The sequence below is a fragment of the Lynx rufus genome, unplaced genomic scaffold (assembly GCF_022079265.1).
Source record: "Lynx rufus isolate CCGP_SWC_20201006 ecotype Redwood Valley unplaced genomic scaffold, mLynRuf1.p SCAF_4, whole genome shotgun sequence".
Lineage (NCBI taxonomy): Eukaryota > Metazoa > Chordata > Mammalia > Carnivora > Felidae > Lynx > Lynx rufus.
This window is the reverse complement of record NW_025814856.1, coordinates 61,846,842-61,861,903: the sequence shown is the minus strand read 5'-3', so window position 1 is coordinate 61,861,903 and position 15,062 is coordinate 61,846,842. Positions and strand designations below refer to the sequence as shown.

The 15,062-nt window shown below is 63.0% G+C and overlaps 1 protein-coding gene across 3 annotated transcripts; it reads left to right on the top strand.

Annotated features, from left to right (window-relative positions):
- The first annotated feature begins 900 nt into the window (after positions 1-900).
- On the top strand, positions 901-14,324 carry MYO1G (myosin IG). 3 transcript variants are annotated; one of them, XM_047094942.1, is made up of 22 exons: positions 903-1,080; positions 2,530-2,738; positions 2,863-2,956; positions 3,595-3,760; positions 3,935-3,988; positions 4,383-4,478; positions 4,716-4,835; positions 5,400-5,624; positions 5,736-5,881; positions 6,316-6,430; positions 6,544-6,714; positions 6,896-6,966; positions 8,073-8,147; positions 8,340-8,472; positions 9,027-9,193; positions 9,485-9,692; positions 11,244-11,467; positions 11,918-12,062; positions 12,647-12,751; positions 12,906-13,019; positions 13,565-13,719; positions 14,083-14,324. In XM_047094942.1, exons 1-22 carry the CDS (start codon positions 989-991, stop codon positions 14,237-14,239), a joined length of 3,042 nt encoding a protein of 1,013 aa, XP_046950898.1. In that variant the 5' UTR covers positions 903-988; the 3' UTR covers positions 14,240-14,324. The 3 variants fall into 3 exon arrangements, with proteins under 3 accessions (XP_046950900.1, XP_046950899.1, XP_046950898.1); XM_047094943.1 differs by lacking the exon at positions 3,935-3,988 and having other exon boundaries at positions 902-1,080; XM_047094944.1 differs by lacking the exons at positions 11,244-11,467; positions 11,918-12,062; positions 12,647-12,751; ... (1 more) ...; positions 13,565-13,719; positions 14,083-14,324 and adding an exon at positions 10,128-10,562 and having other exon boundaries at positions 901-1,080.
- Positions 14,325-15,062: the final 738 nt, after the last annotated feature.

The window sequence follows — 15,062 nt, the reverse complement described above, 5'->3', positions numbered from 1 at the left end:
TTGTATTCATCTTAATGAATTTGAGGGGCAAAAAAAAATCCCTTAACTTGCATGTCGGTTACTGCAGGGTTCAAAAAGTGGGTTCATTGAAAGGCAGTTATTAAACAGACTAGTTTTTGAGTACAGGCCCCCGAAAGCATCCCACGGATGACTCAATTTTGGCCGATACTCTGGCCTCCGCATGACCCAGCGGGTGGAGACAGAACTGTCTGCCTGGAGGATGCCATGGGGTCAAGGAGGCTGGAGACAAATCTGAGTCAGCCGGTCTGCCCATTGTAGAGAGCTCTCTACTATTCCTGATACTTACTACTGAAGGGATAGGCCGGGGGCGGGGGGGACGGGCTTCCTGTGGCACCTCAGCCTCAGTCTCAGCCTCAGCCTCAGCGTGAGGATCCCAGGCCACCAGCCCTGTGGTGTGGTGCAGTCTGACCTGGAGCAGGTGTGGCCTTGCACAATTACATCCTGGTGTGGCCTTGCACAATTACAAGAACGTTATTCTAGACCCCGGGCCCAAGCTCTGGGCCTCAGCATTCCCCACTCTTAATCAAGATACAAGGTACCCACCCTAAAACGCACCTAGTGTTGAGCTCTGAGAGTTCACACACATGGGGTTGGCAGCCATGACCACGTCAAGCCACACGAGTGACCCTCCCCCCCTGCTTGGGCCAAGGCGTGGGCATAGAGACCACAGAGGGTCCAAGCTTACTGAGGCAGTCAGCAGAAACCTTCCAGAGCCCCCAGTGCCTCCACCGTCGGGAGACCGCCCTCTGGGTGGGGGAACCAGGAAGCAAGGGTGAAAGCCCCTCTCGGGAGGGAGTGGCAAGGGGGGAGGGCAGCCCCTCCCCAGGGCCAGAACCCACTTCCTCCTTTACCACACGCGCCCAGGGAGACAGGCCCAGAGGGCTGGGCCTGCTCCCAGCACCCTCCCCTCTGTCCCTCTGCACAGGAAGGTCGGGGCCACCTGGCCCGGGTGCCTCCCGCCAGCAGGATGGATGAGGAAGGCCCTGACTGCGGCAAAGCCGACTTTGTGCTTTTGGACCAAGTGACCATGGAGGACTTCATGGAAAACCTAAAGCTCAGGTGAACGCAGGGCACCGGGCCCCCTCCCCCACCCCCAAGCTCCCTGGTCCCTGTCAGCCCAGGTTGGGGGGTGGTGCTTACACACACACACACACACACACACACACACACACACACCCGGACCGCTGTCTGGGTGACTACAGGGGGACCTGGCCGGGCACGAAGGACAGTCCTCCCAGGGCGAGGGTGGCCAGCCAGTGATGGGCCGGCTTCCCAGACCCCTGCCTTCCACACAGTCTGGCTGCCTTCTGCCCCCTCCTGCCCGGCAGGGACCGGGAGGGACCGGCAGGTGCCAGCCCTGACAGGGCACACAGTCTCTCTGGCCGGCCAGGGATCGTGCTGGGCCCTGCCCTACCCCCCCCCCCCCCCCCCCCCCCGCCGAGGGAAGCGAGCAGGCCCTGTCCCGGGGTGTAGCTGAGATGATGCTCAGGGGGGCGCATGGGGTGCTGCAGGGCGTGGCTGCTAGAAGTGACATGGGGTCTGATTTGCCCTGCAGGAGCCAGGGGATAGGGAGATGGGGTGGCCGCCAGGACCCGGACAGCTGGACGGCCAGGGGGAACAGAAGGCGGCTGTGGAGCTGGGGGGCACCACCCACCCGGCACACGTTGTTGAAGGAGGAGGACAGGAGAAGAGCTATTTTGTCCAGGGCTAAGCATAACCTCACTTCATTCTGACAACCTAGCCCATGAGACGGGAGGGCATCCCCAGCTCCATTTTCACGATGGAGCACTGAACCCGGCCACATGGTTCGCAGGGGGCAGATCGGGCGACAAGAGGGTGTGTGGAGGGAGCTGAGCTGGGGGACTCCCTCTACTGAGGCGGCAGCAGAGGAAGAGGAACCCCTGACAGGGACGGGCCACAAGCTGCTGGGGCAGGGCGGGTCCCAGACCGCTGGGGAGCAGGCAGCCCCGGGTGCCTCCCAGGGCAGAAAGGTCAAGAGGGGGAAGGATGTAGGTCTTGGTGGGGGGTCCCGAGAGGAAGGGCTGAGAGGTCTGAGGACGTGCAGGGGGAGGGGCCGCAGCCCTAGGCCCCCTCCCTGCACTCCTCCCCAGTCCCAGCCATCTGGGTGGGGCTGGGCGGGGGCCTCAGGACGGAAGCAGCCCGAGTCTCCTCCCACTGCCTCCCAGCCCCTTTTTCCTCTCCAACCTCGACCACCTGGCTCCACCTTTCCCAGTGTGGCCTTGGCAAATCGGCCTGTCATGAAGTGGGTGGTCCTGATTCCTGGTACCCCCGTGGAGAGCAGCGTGGACCCCAACGTGACCCTGCAGCAGGGGTGGGGTTCCAGCAGGATGGCACCGGGAAGTCTCAGATCACCCCGCACCCGCTTCCCACTCTCAGCCCTGGGGTGGTCTAGGGCCCCTCCAAGGCTCCCCACAGCGGCCCACGGCCCCAGCACCTGGGTGTACAACCCCAGTCCTGAGCGCTGAGGCCCAGCCCCTCCTGTGCCAGGTTCGAGAAGGGCCGCATCTACACCTACATCGGCGAGGTGCTGGTGTCCGTGAACCCCTACCAGGAGCTGCCCCTGTACGGGCCTGAGGCCATCGCCAAGTACCAGGGCCGTGAGCTCTATGAGCGGCCGCCCCACCTCTACGCTGTGGCCAACGCCGCCTACAGGGCGATGAAGCGGCGGTCCAGGGACACCTGCATTGTTATCTCAGGTACGTGCCCTGTTGCCAGGGCCCAGGTAGCCTAGCCTCCCCGGACCCGGTGGAGGGGGGTGCACAGGGAACCGGTCAAGGGGAGCAGCCGCTAATTCTGTCTGACTATCCGTCTGCCCGGCAGGGGAGAGTGGGGCAGGGAAGACAGAGGCCAGCAAGCACATCATGCAGTACATCGCTGCCGTCACCAACCCCAGCCAGAGGGCAGAAGTGGAGAGGTGAGAGCAGGGAGAGCTGGCCAAGGGGTGGCTCTGGGTGTAACGCCTAGAGGGGAAGACCCATAAGAGTTCAGTGGGCTCATCTGTCAGGAGGGCTCCAGGTGACCCGCGCAGGCCCTCTCAACCCCGGGGGAGGCAGGCCCAGTGCCAGGGGGATCCACCGCCAGGAACATGAAGAGGCAAGGTGCACAGGGCCGACAGACAGGCGCTGGGCCCTCAGGCTGACCCCACAGAAGGGAGTAGTTGCCCGGACGGTCAGGAAGGGCCTGGCCCGGATGAGGGCCCACCTGTCCACCTCCTTGCCCTCTGCTTACCGGCTGTGACTGGTGGGGCCACGTGGGAGCAGCTTCCTGTGTGAGAGCCCCAGTTCTTCCTGGGCCCTTCCTGTCGAGAGGGCCAAGGTGGAGTTCCGGGGGCTGGGGCCCAGTGCTGGAAATTCTGGGCCACCCCGGGACTGGAGGTGCATGGAGGTGCAGGGCGGGGTGTGCTGTCCTCCCTGCAGGCTGCAGGTGCCTGGGAGGCAAGGAGGTGCACTTCCGAGAGCACCTGGCAGGTGGCCTTCCCAGCCCGCAAGATGGGAGGCGGCAGGCAGGGGTGCCGGGTCTGCGGCCTCCAGCCTGGCCCCCCTGCCCCGCCAGGGTCAAGGATGTGCTGCTCAAGTCCACGTGCGTGCTGGAGGCCTTCGGGAACGCACGCACCAACCGAAACAACAACTCCAGCCGCTTTGGCAAGTACATGGACATCAACTTCGACTTCAAAGGAGATCCTGTCGGGGGGCACATCCACAGCTACCTGCTGGAGAAGGTGGGCCCTGCTGCCTGGGGTCCGGGGGCAGGACGCACTTTCTGGGAGGTGCCAGGCTCTGAGGGGGCCCCCTCTGCACCAGGCCTGTCTCACCCACTCTGCCCGCACCACCCTGGGGGCTCTGGGAGGGGTCCCCTGCGTGGGGCCAGGGCCCAGCTGCCCTTCTCTCCTCAGTCTCGGGTCCTCAAGCAGCACGTGGGCGAACGGAACTTCCACGCCTTCTACCAGGTGAGCCAAAGCAGGGGTGTGGTGGCGCTCAGGAAGGCCTTCTGACTGCCCCATCCACAGCCCATTTCCCTCCCGGTCTCCCGTCTGCTGTGATACCACCAGTTCCCTACCCACCCTGCGGCTGGGGAGCTCCCTGGACACCATCGGTACGGTGTCTACACTGGGTGAGGCCCCCTGAATAGGATCTTCCTGGACTCTGGTGGTGTTTATATCATGCCTGACTGCTGAAGCGGGATATTTCTGTACTCCCGTGGTGTCTACAGCATGTCTGACTGCTGGACTCAGGCAGTGTCCACACTGTCAATGAACTCCCTCGGTTTTGTCCTCCTGCACGTCTGCGGGGGGAGTCCTTGGAGTTCGGAGGGCCTGACGAAGGGGTGTGCCTGACCTCCAGGTCCTGCGGGGCTGTGAGGACTCACAGCTGGAAGACTTGCACCTGCAGAGGAACCCCGCCCTGTACAGCTTCACCCGGCAGGGAGCGGGGCTCAATGTGAGTGGGGGTGGGGCTCCGCAGGAGCACCAGGGTGCCCAGGCTCCATGGCGCCAGGTGCCAGGGCACTGGGTATAGGCAGGTGGCAGGACCATAGAGGCCCCGATTTGACGGGGATCCACGGGGAGGAATTGGGGGCTTTGCATGGGGAGGGGTGCAGCAGGTGAGCAGGCAGGACAGGTCAGAGGCATCACGGGCTCAGCGTGGCACCGGGAGGCTGAGCCCCTCCGTCTGCAGCCCTTGGACAGTGACGAGAGGAGCCACCACCAGGCAGTGATGGAAGCCATGCGGGTGATCGGCTTCAGTCCCGAGGAGGTGGACTCCGTGCGCCGGATCCTGGCCGCCATTCTGCACCTGGTGAGCCCGGCTAGGGGCTGAGGGGCCGTGGTGTCCTAGGGCCACCCCTGGAGGAGGAGACTGGCCTCTGGCAGTCCAGCCCCATAGCCAGCCCTCTCCTGGAGGCCGCCCCGAGCTGGGGGTTTTGTGTGCCCACGTACGGGTCAGGCCTGCAACATGCCACGTCCGTGTCTGGCAGGTGAGCCTGCACTCAGCAGGCTCAACAAAGCTGAGCATCCTGCGGATGCCTCTTGCACCTGTCATTTGAGGTCTGTGTGGCTTTAGGCAGTTGCTCCACCCCTCTGAGCCTCTCTGTGAGGTGGCTTGAAGAGCAGGGGGCACATAGACCGTGCAGGAGGACGCAGCAGGACCACGGATGTAATGTTCTGGGTGGGAAGCCTTGGAGAAGGCTCTACTGTGCACTGTGGGCCACTCCCTCATCTGGGGCCACTCCCCTGGCAGAAGCCAGGCCCCCCCACACCCCTATCCCTGCCTGTCCTTTCTTCTCCCTGGGTAGAGGTGTGCAGGCAGGCTCCTCTGGGATTTGGGACGGGGAGCCTGACTGTCATGGCTCGCTATCACCAGGGAAACATCGAGTTTGTGGAGATGGAGGAGGGCGGGCTGGAGCAGGGGCATGTGGCCGTGGCCGAGGAGGTGTTGGTGGACCACGTGGCCGAGCTGACGGCAACGCCCCGGGAGTCGGTGATGCGCTGCCTCTTGTCTCGCACTGTGGCCTCAGGAGGCAGGGAGCTCATTGAGAAGGGGCACACGGCTGCAGAGGCCAGCTATGCCCGGGACGCTTGTGCCAAGGTACTCTGGGGGCAGGCTGTGGGGAGGGGAGGCGGGGACACCCAGGAGGCCTTCCCAGAGGAGGCAAGGACAGACGCAGCTCAAAGCAGCTGGCTCCTGGCCTACCCCCAGGCAGTGTACCAGCGGCTGTTTGAGTGGGTGGTGAACCGGATCAACTGTGTCATGGAACCCCGTGGCCGGGACCCCCGGCGTGACGGCAAGGACACAGTTATTGGCGTGCTGGACATCTATGGCTTCGAAGTGTTCCCTGTGAACAGGTGGGCGGCCCAACCACCGCATCCCACGCTCTGACCCCAACCTCTAGGGCCGCCTTAGTCCCACGGAGCTCCGCAGGGCTAGGGAGCAGGATGTGCGGCGTCTGTCTGTCTCAGCTGGTCCCTAGCCCCAGGCTCATGCCCCCGAGTGTGCCTCAACTGTGCTTCCCATCCAGTGGTGCCCAAGAAGGCAAGATTTGGGGCTCTCTTCCCCCGGCCATGACTCCCAAATCCACTCTGGAGCATTGGCAGGGGTGGGGGGGGGTGGTCTGGAGCGGGAGATGCTCCCCCACAGTGGGGCACCTCAGGGGAACTTCAGGGGAGCTATTCCGGGAGGGGCCGCCGTGGGTGCATGGGCTCTACACAGAGCGAACAGCCCCAGACGGGCCGGCAGGGTGAGTGCAGGGCGTAACCGCAGGCCCCTCCGCTGCCCGCAGCTTCGAGCAGTTCTGCATCAACTATTGCAACGAGAAGCTGCAGCAACTGTTCATCCAGCTTATCCTGAAGCAGGAGCAGGAAGAGTACGAGCGGGAGGGCATTGCCTGGCAGAGCGTGAGTGCCGGCAAGGGTGTGCGGGGGCCACGGGGGGGGGTGTGCACGGGGGCCCTGGGGCACAGAGTGGCCCAGGCTCACTGGCACACTTGGAGACGCCAGCCGCTCTGCAGGTGGACTACTTCAACAACGCCACCATCGTGGACCTGGTGGAGCGGCCCCACCGTGGCGTGCTGGCCATGCTGGATGAGGCCTGCAGTGCCGCGGGCACCATCACTGACCGGATCTTCCTGCAGAGCCTGGACACGCACCACCGCCACCATGCACACTACACCAGCCGCCAGGTGCTCCTCTGCCCCCTGCGGCCGCCCCCGCCCCACCTGTCCCCAGCTGGTCCCTGTCTGAGCCCCACAGGCACCGTGCTGCCTGTCTTGGTGGGACCTTGGTGGCCGGGCCTCCCCTCAAGGACGGTCTTCTGTGCCAACCCCTGCCCTGTGCCTTGACCCTGGCCCGCCCCCTCCCCAGCTCTGCCCCACAGACAAGACCATGGAGTTTGGCCGAGACTTCCGGATCAAGCACTATGCAGGGGATGTCACGTAAGGCCCTCTCACCATTTTTTTTTCTTTTTCTTTTTTTTTTACTTTTTCTTAGTTTATTTATTTAGTTTGCGAGAGAGAGTACAGCAGGGGAGGGGCAGAGAGAAGGAGAGACACATTCCCAAGCAGGCTGTCAGCACAGAGCCAAGTGTGGAGCTTGAACTCATGAACCTTGAGATCATGGCCTGAGCTGAGATTGAGAGTCGGACACCTAACCGACCGAGCCACCCAGGCACCCCATCTCCCCTTCTTGCACGCTTGAGACGTGCCTGTCAGCAGGTACACAAGTGAAACGCATGAAATGGAGGTTTTAAGATCAGAGCTCTCAGTCCTGCCTGCACCATAGAATCCTCTGGAAGCTTTAAAAGATGCTCTCATCTAGGCCCCACCCCATGCTGGTGCTGGGGGAGGGACACACTATTATGGAGGCGTCCTCCCTGGAGGTGCAGGTTGGGAGCTGGGGGTGGGGCGCAAAGGGGCCAAAGTCAGTGTTTCCAACAAGCTCAGTACCAATGCCCGCGGAGTCCTTCAGACATCTCCGTGCTATTTTTACAAATTTACCTGTTGCTCACCTCATCCTGACTGGGACTTGAGGTGGCCCACAGGGAGAGGCACAAGTGTCTACTTGTCCCTCACAAGGACAAGAAGCGGAGAAGACAGTGCAGCCAGAGGTCAGACCCCATGCCCGCAGCCTTTGCTGGAGCCCCAGGTGGAGCCAAGAGTTTGGCCCTGAGCGATTTCTAGCCTTTGTCATCAAAAGGCAAGACAAGGAATCTGAGGTTCTTGGTACCACAGTCAAAACAGACCAATGAGTCAGGAGTTCCTCATTTAATTGCTGCCACTGATACTTACAGAAACTCAGTAGGCACTGTTCTGAGCATGTGATGTGTATCAGGGCACAGACGGGTTGTCACTGGTCCCAGGCCACACAGCACGTATGCACTAGAGCCAGGGTTCAGTGCCGTGGGCACAACCACCGACTCATATTCCTGGAGGAAGGCTCTCAGAGAGGGGAGTCTTATGTGGGTGTTGGAGGGGGGAAGGGGGGAGGCTGGTGGGGACTTCCTGGGGCTGTCAGAGGCCCCTCACCAGCCCTGCCTCTGCAGGTACTCAGTGGAGGGCTTCATCGACAAGAACAGGGACCACCTGTTCCAGGACTTCAAGCGGCTGCTGTACAACAGGTGTGTGGGCCAGAAGTGCAGGCCGAGCCCCAGGGCTTCAAGCACGACATGCTTTCAGACGCCCAGGTCTGACACCCGCCTCATGGGCTGACAGCCTGAGGTTTAACACGGAGGCCACAAAGCTTACCAGTGGCAGAGCTGGGGCGGGGCTGCCCTCCAGAGGGCGGCTGGGGATGTGGCCTGTGTTTGCAGCTCAGACCCCACCCTGCGGGCCATGTGGCCAGACGGGCAGCAGGACATCACAGAGGTGACCAAGCGCCCCCTGACAGCCGGCACCCTCTTCAAGAACTCCATGGTGGCCCTGGTGGAAAACCTGGCCTCCAAGGTACTGCCTCCTGCCCCTGCCCCCGCCTTGGATCTTTCCAGGTCCTTCTGTCTGTGCCTGTGCATCAAACTGCACCCCCCCCCCCGCCGACTTCTGCACATCTTGGGAAAGGTAGTGTTCACCTCCTGCAGTGAGCTGCACCCCACCCCCACGCCCACCCCCACCAGCCAGCAGGAACCCGCCACAGTGCCAATGACATGTCCTGGGCTGGGCTGAAGCCTGAGTAAATTCGTGGTTTGAAGCCTCTTTCCTGTCCCCACCGCCTAGTGCATGGGCGGGACTCACAGGGACAGGAAAGCAGCTTCTTGGGGAGCTCAAAGTCAAAAGGGCCCTCAGGAAGACCCCAGAGCCTGCTTAGCCACAGAACATCTGGACATTCAGCCTGGCCTCTGCGGAGGCAAGAGGGAGGCCGGCACAGCCCCTCAGCCTCCCCTTTCCCCTGCAAGAGCCCCTTCCCATACACACAGTGAAGGAGTGGGGCAGGGGGCACACCTGCCAGGTGGCCGGGTGGGGGGGCTGACGCTGGTCTCCCTGAGTGTCCTCTGTCATGGCAGGAGCCTTTCTACGTCCGCTGCATCAAGCCCAATGAGGACAAGGTGGCCGCAAAGCTGGACGAGGGCCACTGTCGCCACCAGGTCGAGTACCTGGGGCTGCTGGAGAATGTGCGTGTCCGGAGGGCCGGCTTTGCTTCCCGCCAGCCCTACCCTCGGTTCCTGCTCAGGTACCACTCCCTGTGACTAGGAGCCCCATCCCCCCAGTGTCTGTCCCCCACGGGCTCCAGTGAGGAGTCTGAGGGGTAGGCAGAGGGTCCCAGACGCAGCCAGGGCCCCTCAGACGCAGACACGCAAGACACTGGCAGCGAGGACCCTTGCAGGACAGGGGACAGGGTGGCCGTGGGCTGGAGTGAGTGGCATGTGGGGCGGTGGCATGGGCCAGGTGTGACAGGCCAGCGTGGGGCGACTCCACACCTGTCCCTAGAGCATGGCGCCCACCACCCCGTCCTGCATCACAGGTACAAGATGACCTGTGAGTACACGTGGCCCAACCACCTCCTGGGCTCCGACAGGGCAGCCGCGAGTGCCCTCCTGGAGCAGCACGGGCTGCAAGGCGATGTGGCCTTTGGCCACACCAAGCTCTTCATCCGCTCACCCCAGACTTTGGTCACACTGGAGCAGAGCCGCGCGCGCCTCATTCCCATCATCGTGCTGCTGCTGCAGAAGGTGTGCTCAGCTGGGTGCCCACCATGGAGAGTGTGGGGAGAAAGGTGTTCTTGGGGGGAGGCAGGAATGGGTGTGCACCTTGGGGGGAGGGGGGAGGGGTGTGCACCTGGAGGGGGGAGGGATGTGCACCTGGAGGGGGGAGGGGTGGGTGTGCACCACCTGGAGTTGGGGGTGTGCGTGCACCAACGGGCCCACAGGCACACCTCGAGGCACCACAGGAATCCCCTTTAGCCAGAGACAGACCAGGACTAAAACTGACTTAATCAAAAAGTATGGCTGTGGTTCAGTTCACCTCAGTCCTTGAGGCTGTCAGTTCCAGGCTGGGGTGGATCCAGGTGCTCAGAACAAGATTTTTAGGAATCTGGCTGCCATCTTTTTATCTTCCTTTTTTTTTTTTTTTTTTTTTTTTAACTTTTTTCTTCTTTATTCTAAAAGTCTTGGGACCTGGACAAAACCATGCATGCTGGTGCTCCAAACTCCCCCACCTACTCCCCGCAATCAGTTGTGTCACCCTGTGACCAGTGTGGTTTTCTGCAGACACCTGCACCCCACCTCAGTTCTGTTCAAGCAAATCATTTTGTTTAGAGTCGTTTCGGGATGTGTTTCTAAAGGATGGGGATGCCGCCGTGTCTCTCCCTGTTTAACATTTTAAACCTACTGAAAAGTCAACAGATTTCTCTGATTACTTACTATCCACCTGGACTGCTACATCCTGTGCCCCCTACCGCACCTCTGTGCGTCTGTCCCCACACCCACATTCAGACACTCATACACGTGTATTTCTATTTTCCTGAATTCTATAAAGTAATGACACCCCCAAATATCTCAGCACACATATCCTAAGAACAAGGATGTCAAACCATGCTGACCTTAGCAGACAAGAAACCTAACGCTGATAAAACATCATCCATATATCTGAATCACACGCAGCCTGTGTTCAGGTTTCCACAAATGTCCCACTATTACTTCTCACATCTTTACAAACCCAGCCAGTGACAACACACTGCATTTAATAATTGTTAGCTTTGCTCTCTCTCCTAACACATACAGACTGTTTTTAGGAACAGGACACAATACCTCTGTCACAGAAACGGGACTCAGGAGGCTCACACTGGGTCCTTGTGGCCCGATGTTTCCAGGGCTGTCCACAGTGCCATCCATCCTGTCCTCCATCTGTTTGAGTATGGGCTGCCTGCTGTGGGGCTCCAGTCTGGGTTTTCATGGTTGTATTCTTGGGGTGCCCCCCATCTTGGGGCCTCCTGGGGTTGGAAGTCAGACCTGGGCCAGCTCAGCTCAGCCCCTCATGGGGGGAGAAGCACCCACACCTGCGGGTGTCGGATCTTCCTTCTAAGGGTGTGCAGCGGGAGCTCTCCCAGGGGTCAGGCAGAGGCCCCGACAGGCAGGGCCGTGTGCCCACTTGGGAAGCAGCCTGCCGCCAGGTGGAGGTGGCCCCTGGGCAACACAGACAGGTCAGCCTTGCCCAGCAGCAGGCTGTGGGTGGAGGGGGTGGGGGCCTGGCCGGGCCTGATGAGAGCCTGGCTGGCCCCCCAGGCATGGCGCGGCACGTTGGCCAGGTGGCGCTGCCGGCGTCTCCGGGCCGTCTACACCATCATGCGCTGGTTCCGGAAGCACAAAGTGCGCGCTCACCTGGCGGAGCTGCACAGGCGCTTCCAGGCCGCGAGGCAGCCCCCCTTGTACGGCCGGGACCTGGTCTGGCCGATGCCCCCTGCTGTGCTGCAGCCATTCCAGGACACCTGCCGGTTGCTGTTCTGCAGGTGCGAGCCCTCAGCCCCACCCCTGCGCTCTCCCCCACACAGCTAGTGCCCACTGAACCCCCGGTGCCAGTCACCTGCACCTCGCAAGCCCCATTTCATAAGCGGGAAAACAGGAGGCCGTGCACATTAGCTGGGTCCCCACACCCCCACGGTCATCAGCAGAGCCCCGAGGTCTCCTTGCTGGAAGCCTGCAGAGGACGGTGGCTGGCTGGGGCCAGGCAGTGGGGGAAACAGCATCTGAGTAGAGCTCTGAAGGTTGGGCAGGAGTTCTCCGGGAGGGAGCCCCAGCAACTGCTGTGCTCAGACCAGGGAGGCTGAAACACAGGGCGGCCAGGGCCAGGCTGAGAGGCTGGGCCTTGTCCCATGGGGGAAGGGAGTAGAGGCCATGCATGTGAGTTCTGGGGGGCAGGACCTGGGATGGGGTCCATCTGACCACCAGGTTCCCTTCAGGTGGCGGGCCCGGCAGCTGGTGAAGAACATCCCACCTTCAGACATGGCCCAGATCAAGGCCAAGGTGGCTGCCATGGGGATTCTGCAAGAGCTGCGGCAGGACTGGGGCTGCCGGCGGGCCTGGGCCCGGGACTACTTGTCCTCTGTGAGTGCTGGGACAATGAAGGCTGGGCACCAAGGAAAGGCTCAAGGCTAGACCTTGCCGGTGTCCACCCCCAGTGTCTTCTCCCAGGGCTTGGCTGTCCAGCCGGCTTGGAGGCCATGCCCCTCTGCCAGCCCCTTGCCTCTGAAGTTTCAGCTTTCCACCCAGAACCAGCTGGCCTGGGCTTTACTGAACATGGTCTCCTCCACCCTCTGTCCCCCACCCACCCCCTTCTTGGGCTCATGCACCCCTATGCCATGGCTCCCCTTGGCCCTCACACAGGCACCGGGAGCTGTGCCCCTGGCCCCATTCTACAGGGGATGAAGGCCAGGGGCTCAAAGTTTTCCCTGGTCCCGTCTGGCCCCTGCCATCTCAGCTTCTGGGCTGGTGGGCAGCAGTGGAGGGCACAGGCCTGTAGAACCTGGGGCTGCACCAGTCCGTGCAGGGGGGCCCCCAGAGAACCCAGGGGAGGCTGCACAAGGCCTCACTCAGCTTGGCTTCCAAAGCGAAGGGTAGCCGTGTGGATTCACCAGACTTACTGCTGGTCAAGCAAGGACCTCCCTCAGGCAGGCCCCATCTGTCCTCAGGCCACCGACAACCCCACAGCCTCTGGCCTGTTCGCCCAGCGACTGAACGCTCTCCGCGAGAAGGACGGCTTTGGGACTGTGCTCTTCTCCAGCCACGTCCGTAAGGTGAGAAGTGGGGCCGGAGAGCCGCAGCGCAGCCCAGCCCAGCCCAGGTTGGAGGTTTCGGGAGCTGTCAGCTCCACCCCGGTCCGTGAAAACCCGGGCCCAGGGAGAGGAGGCCCTGGGGCGCGACAGGACCCCCAAAGCACCTGTCCCACAGGTGAATCGCTTCAACAAGAGACAGGACCGGGCGCTCCTGCTCACTGACCGGCACCTTTACAAGCTGGACCCGGGCCGTCAGTACCGGGTGATGCGGACCGTGCCCCTGGCCTTGGTGAGCCCCGTGGGGGTGAGGTGGGGGCTTCTGCGGGGCCCCGCCCCTCGAGCCTACCTGGGAAGACCTGAGCTTTCTAGAACTCAGCATCAGCTCAGGGTGGCGGGAAAGGCAGGGACCGAGCCGCGGGGCCCTCTTCCCCGCACCCCTGTCTCCTGCCCCACCATGCTCTTGCCCCTGTGGGGGAGGGGGTGCTGTAACCGCGTGGGGGCCCACCTGGTGCGTTGGCCACGCCGCTGGCGCCGGTTAGACATTAATGGGTGGAGGGCAGAAGGTTCAGCGTCCCGCCACGCCAGCACGCTCAGGGTGAGAGCCGCAGGGCAGTGGTGGCACTGGGTTAGAGGCGCCCTTCGAGAACATTCCACCCTGTCCTGGAGCAAGTTCTCGGGAGCAGCGCCTGGGCCAGTCCTCCCCTTTGGGGCGGACCCGGGGCGGGAGCCGGGGCGGGAGCCCGGGCGGGGGGGAGGGGGGAGCTCGCAGGGGCCGCAGGGACAGCCGGGTGGGGAGGGGGTGGGCGGCTGAACCTAGCTAGCCCTCCTGAGCAGGTGACCGGGCTGAGCGTGACCAGTGGGCGGGACCAGCTGGTGGTGCTGCACGCGCGGGGCCAGGACGACCTAGTCGTGTGTCTGCACCGCTCCCAGCCGCCGCTGGACAACCGCGTCGGGGAGCTGGTGGGGGTGCTGGCGGCGCACTGCCAGGGGTGAGTCAGGGGCGCGCGGGGGTGGGGGGGGGCTCTTCCAGGGGTGAGTCCAGGGCGCGGGGGTGGGGGGGTGCACTGGCAGGTATGAATCCGGGGCGCGCGGGGGTGGGGGTCACTGCCAGGGGTGAGTCTGGGGCGCGCGGGGGTAGGGAGGCACTGCCAGGGGTGAGTCCGGGGCGCGCAGTGGGGGGAGCACTGCCAGGGGTGAGTCCTGGGGCGCGGGGGGCTGGGCACTGCCAGGGGTGAGTCCTGGGGCACGGGGACAGGGGGCGCACTGCCAGGGGTGAGTCCCGGAGCGCACAAGGGAGGGTGCTGCGCCGCGGATCCCACCCCGCCCCTGACGGCCCTCCCGCCCGGATTCAGGGAGGGGTGCGCCCTGGAGGTCCGTGTCTCCGACTGCATCCCGCTGAGCCAGCGCGGGGCCCGGCGCCTCGTGTCAGTGGAGCCGAAGCCCGAGCAGCCAGAGCCAGATTTCCGCTGCAGCCGCGGGGCCTACACCCTCCTCTGGCCAAGCCGCTGACCTGCCGGCCGTGCCCGCACCGCCCCCCCCCCCACCCAACGCCAGCCCCGCAACGCACAATAAAGGAAGCGTGTCTCTGCTCTTCCAGACTTGCATCTGTGGGTGGACGTCCGCACAACTGCCAACAACTTGGGAAACGTCACCCCAGCATCCTCCGCTGACCCCGTGCAGTCATGGGAAGGGGAGGAAGAGGCCTGGGGGCCCAGTTCGGTGGGGCAGCAAGACCCGGTTCTTCCAGGGACCCCAGACTGGACCCGCTGGATGTGCTGCCCACAGTCCGGGAGGAAAAGTGCCCTTTATGTTCCAGGGCCAGGGTCTCTTTTCCTGTTCCCCTCCCATAAAGCTCCTCGCCTTATCCCTACTGAGCCATGGGGAAGCTCCGGGCTCCCAGGACCACCTCAGGACAGGGCTGTGGCTAAGCGCAGCAGACACTGTCCCAGCTGCTGTGTCTCTGCTGAGTGCGGGCATTCCAGGCCCCAGGAACCCTCCCTCTGGGACACAAAGGACCTTGAGTCCGGGGCTGTTCAGAAACCACCCAGAGGAAGATGAATACGCCTCCCTCTCTCTGGCCAGTAGAGCGGGTCCCCAGCCCCTCTGTCCCTCAGTGTCCCAGCCCTGCCATCCCCACCCCCAGAAATCTCTGTCCGTAGGTGGCCCCTTCCTCCTGGGACTCACTAAATTTGGGTAGCATCCTTGCCTTGTTGTTCCCAGTTGATATGGAAGGACGTGGCATGTGTCCACCACAGCCACCTGGAAGGGCTCACAACTTCTGAGGCCTCCCCAGGGGGTGCGGCAGGTCGCCACCTGCTGGGTGGGTGGCTTT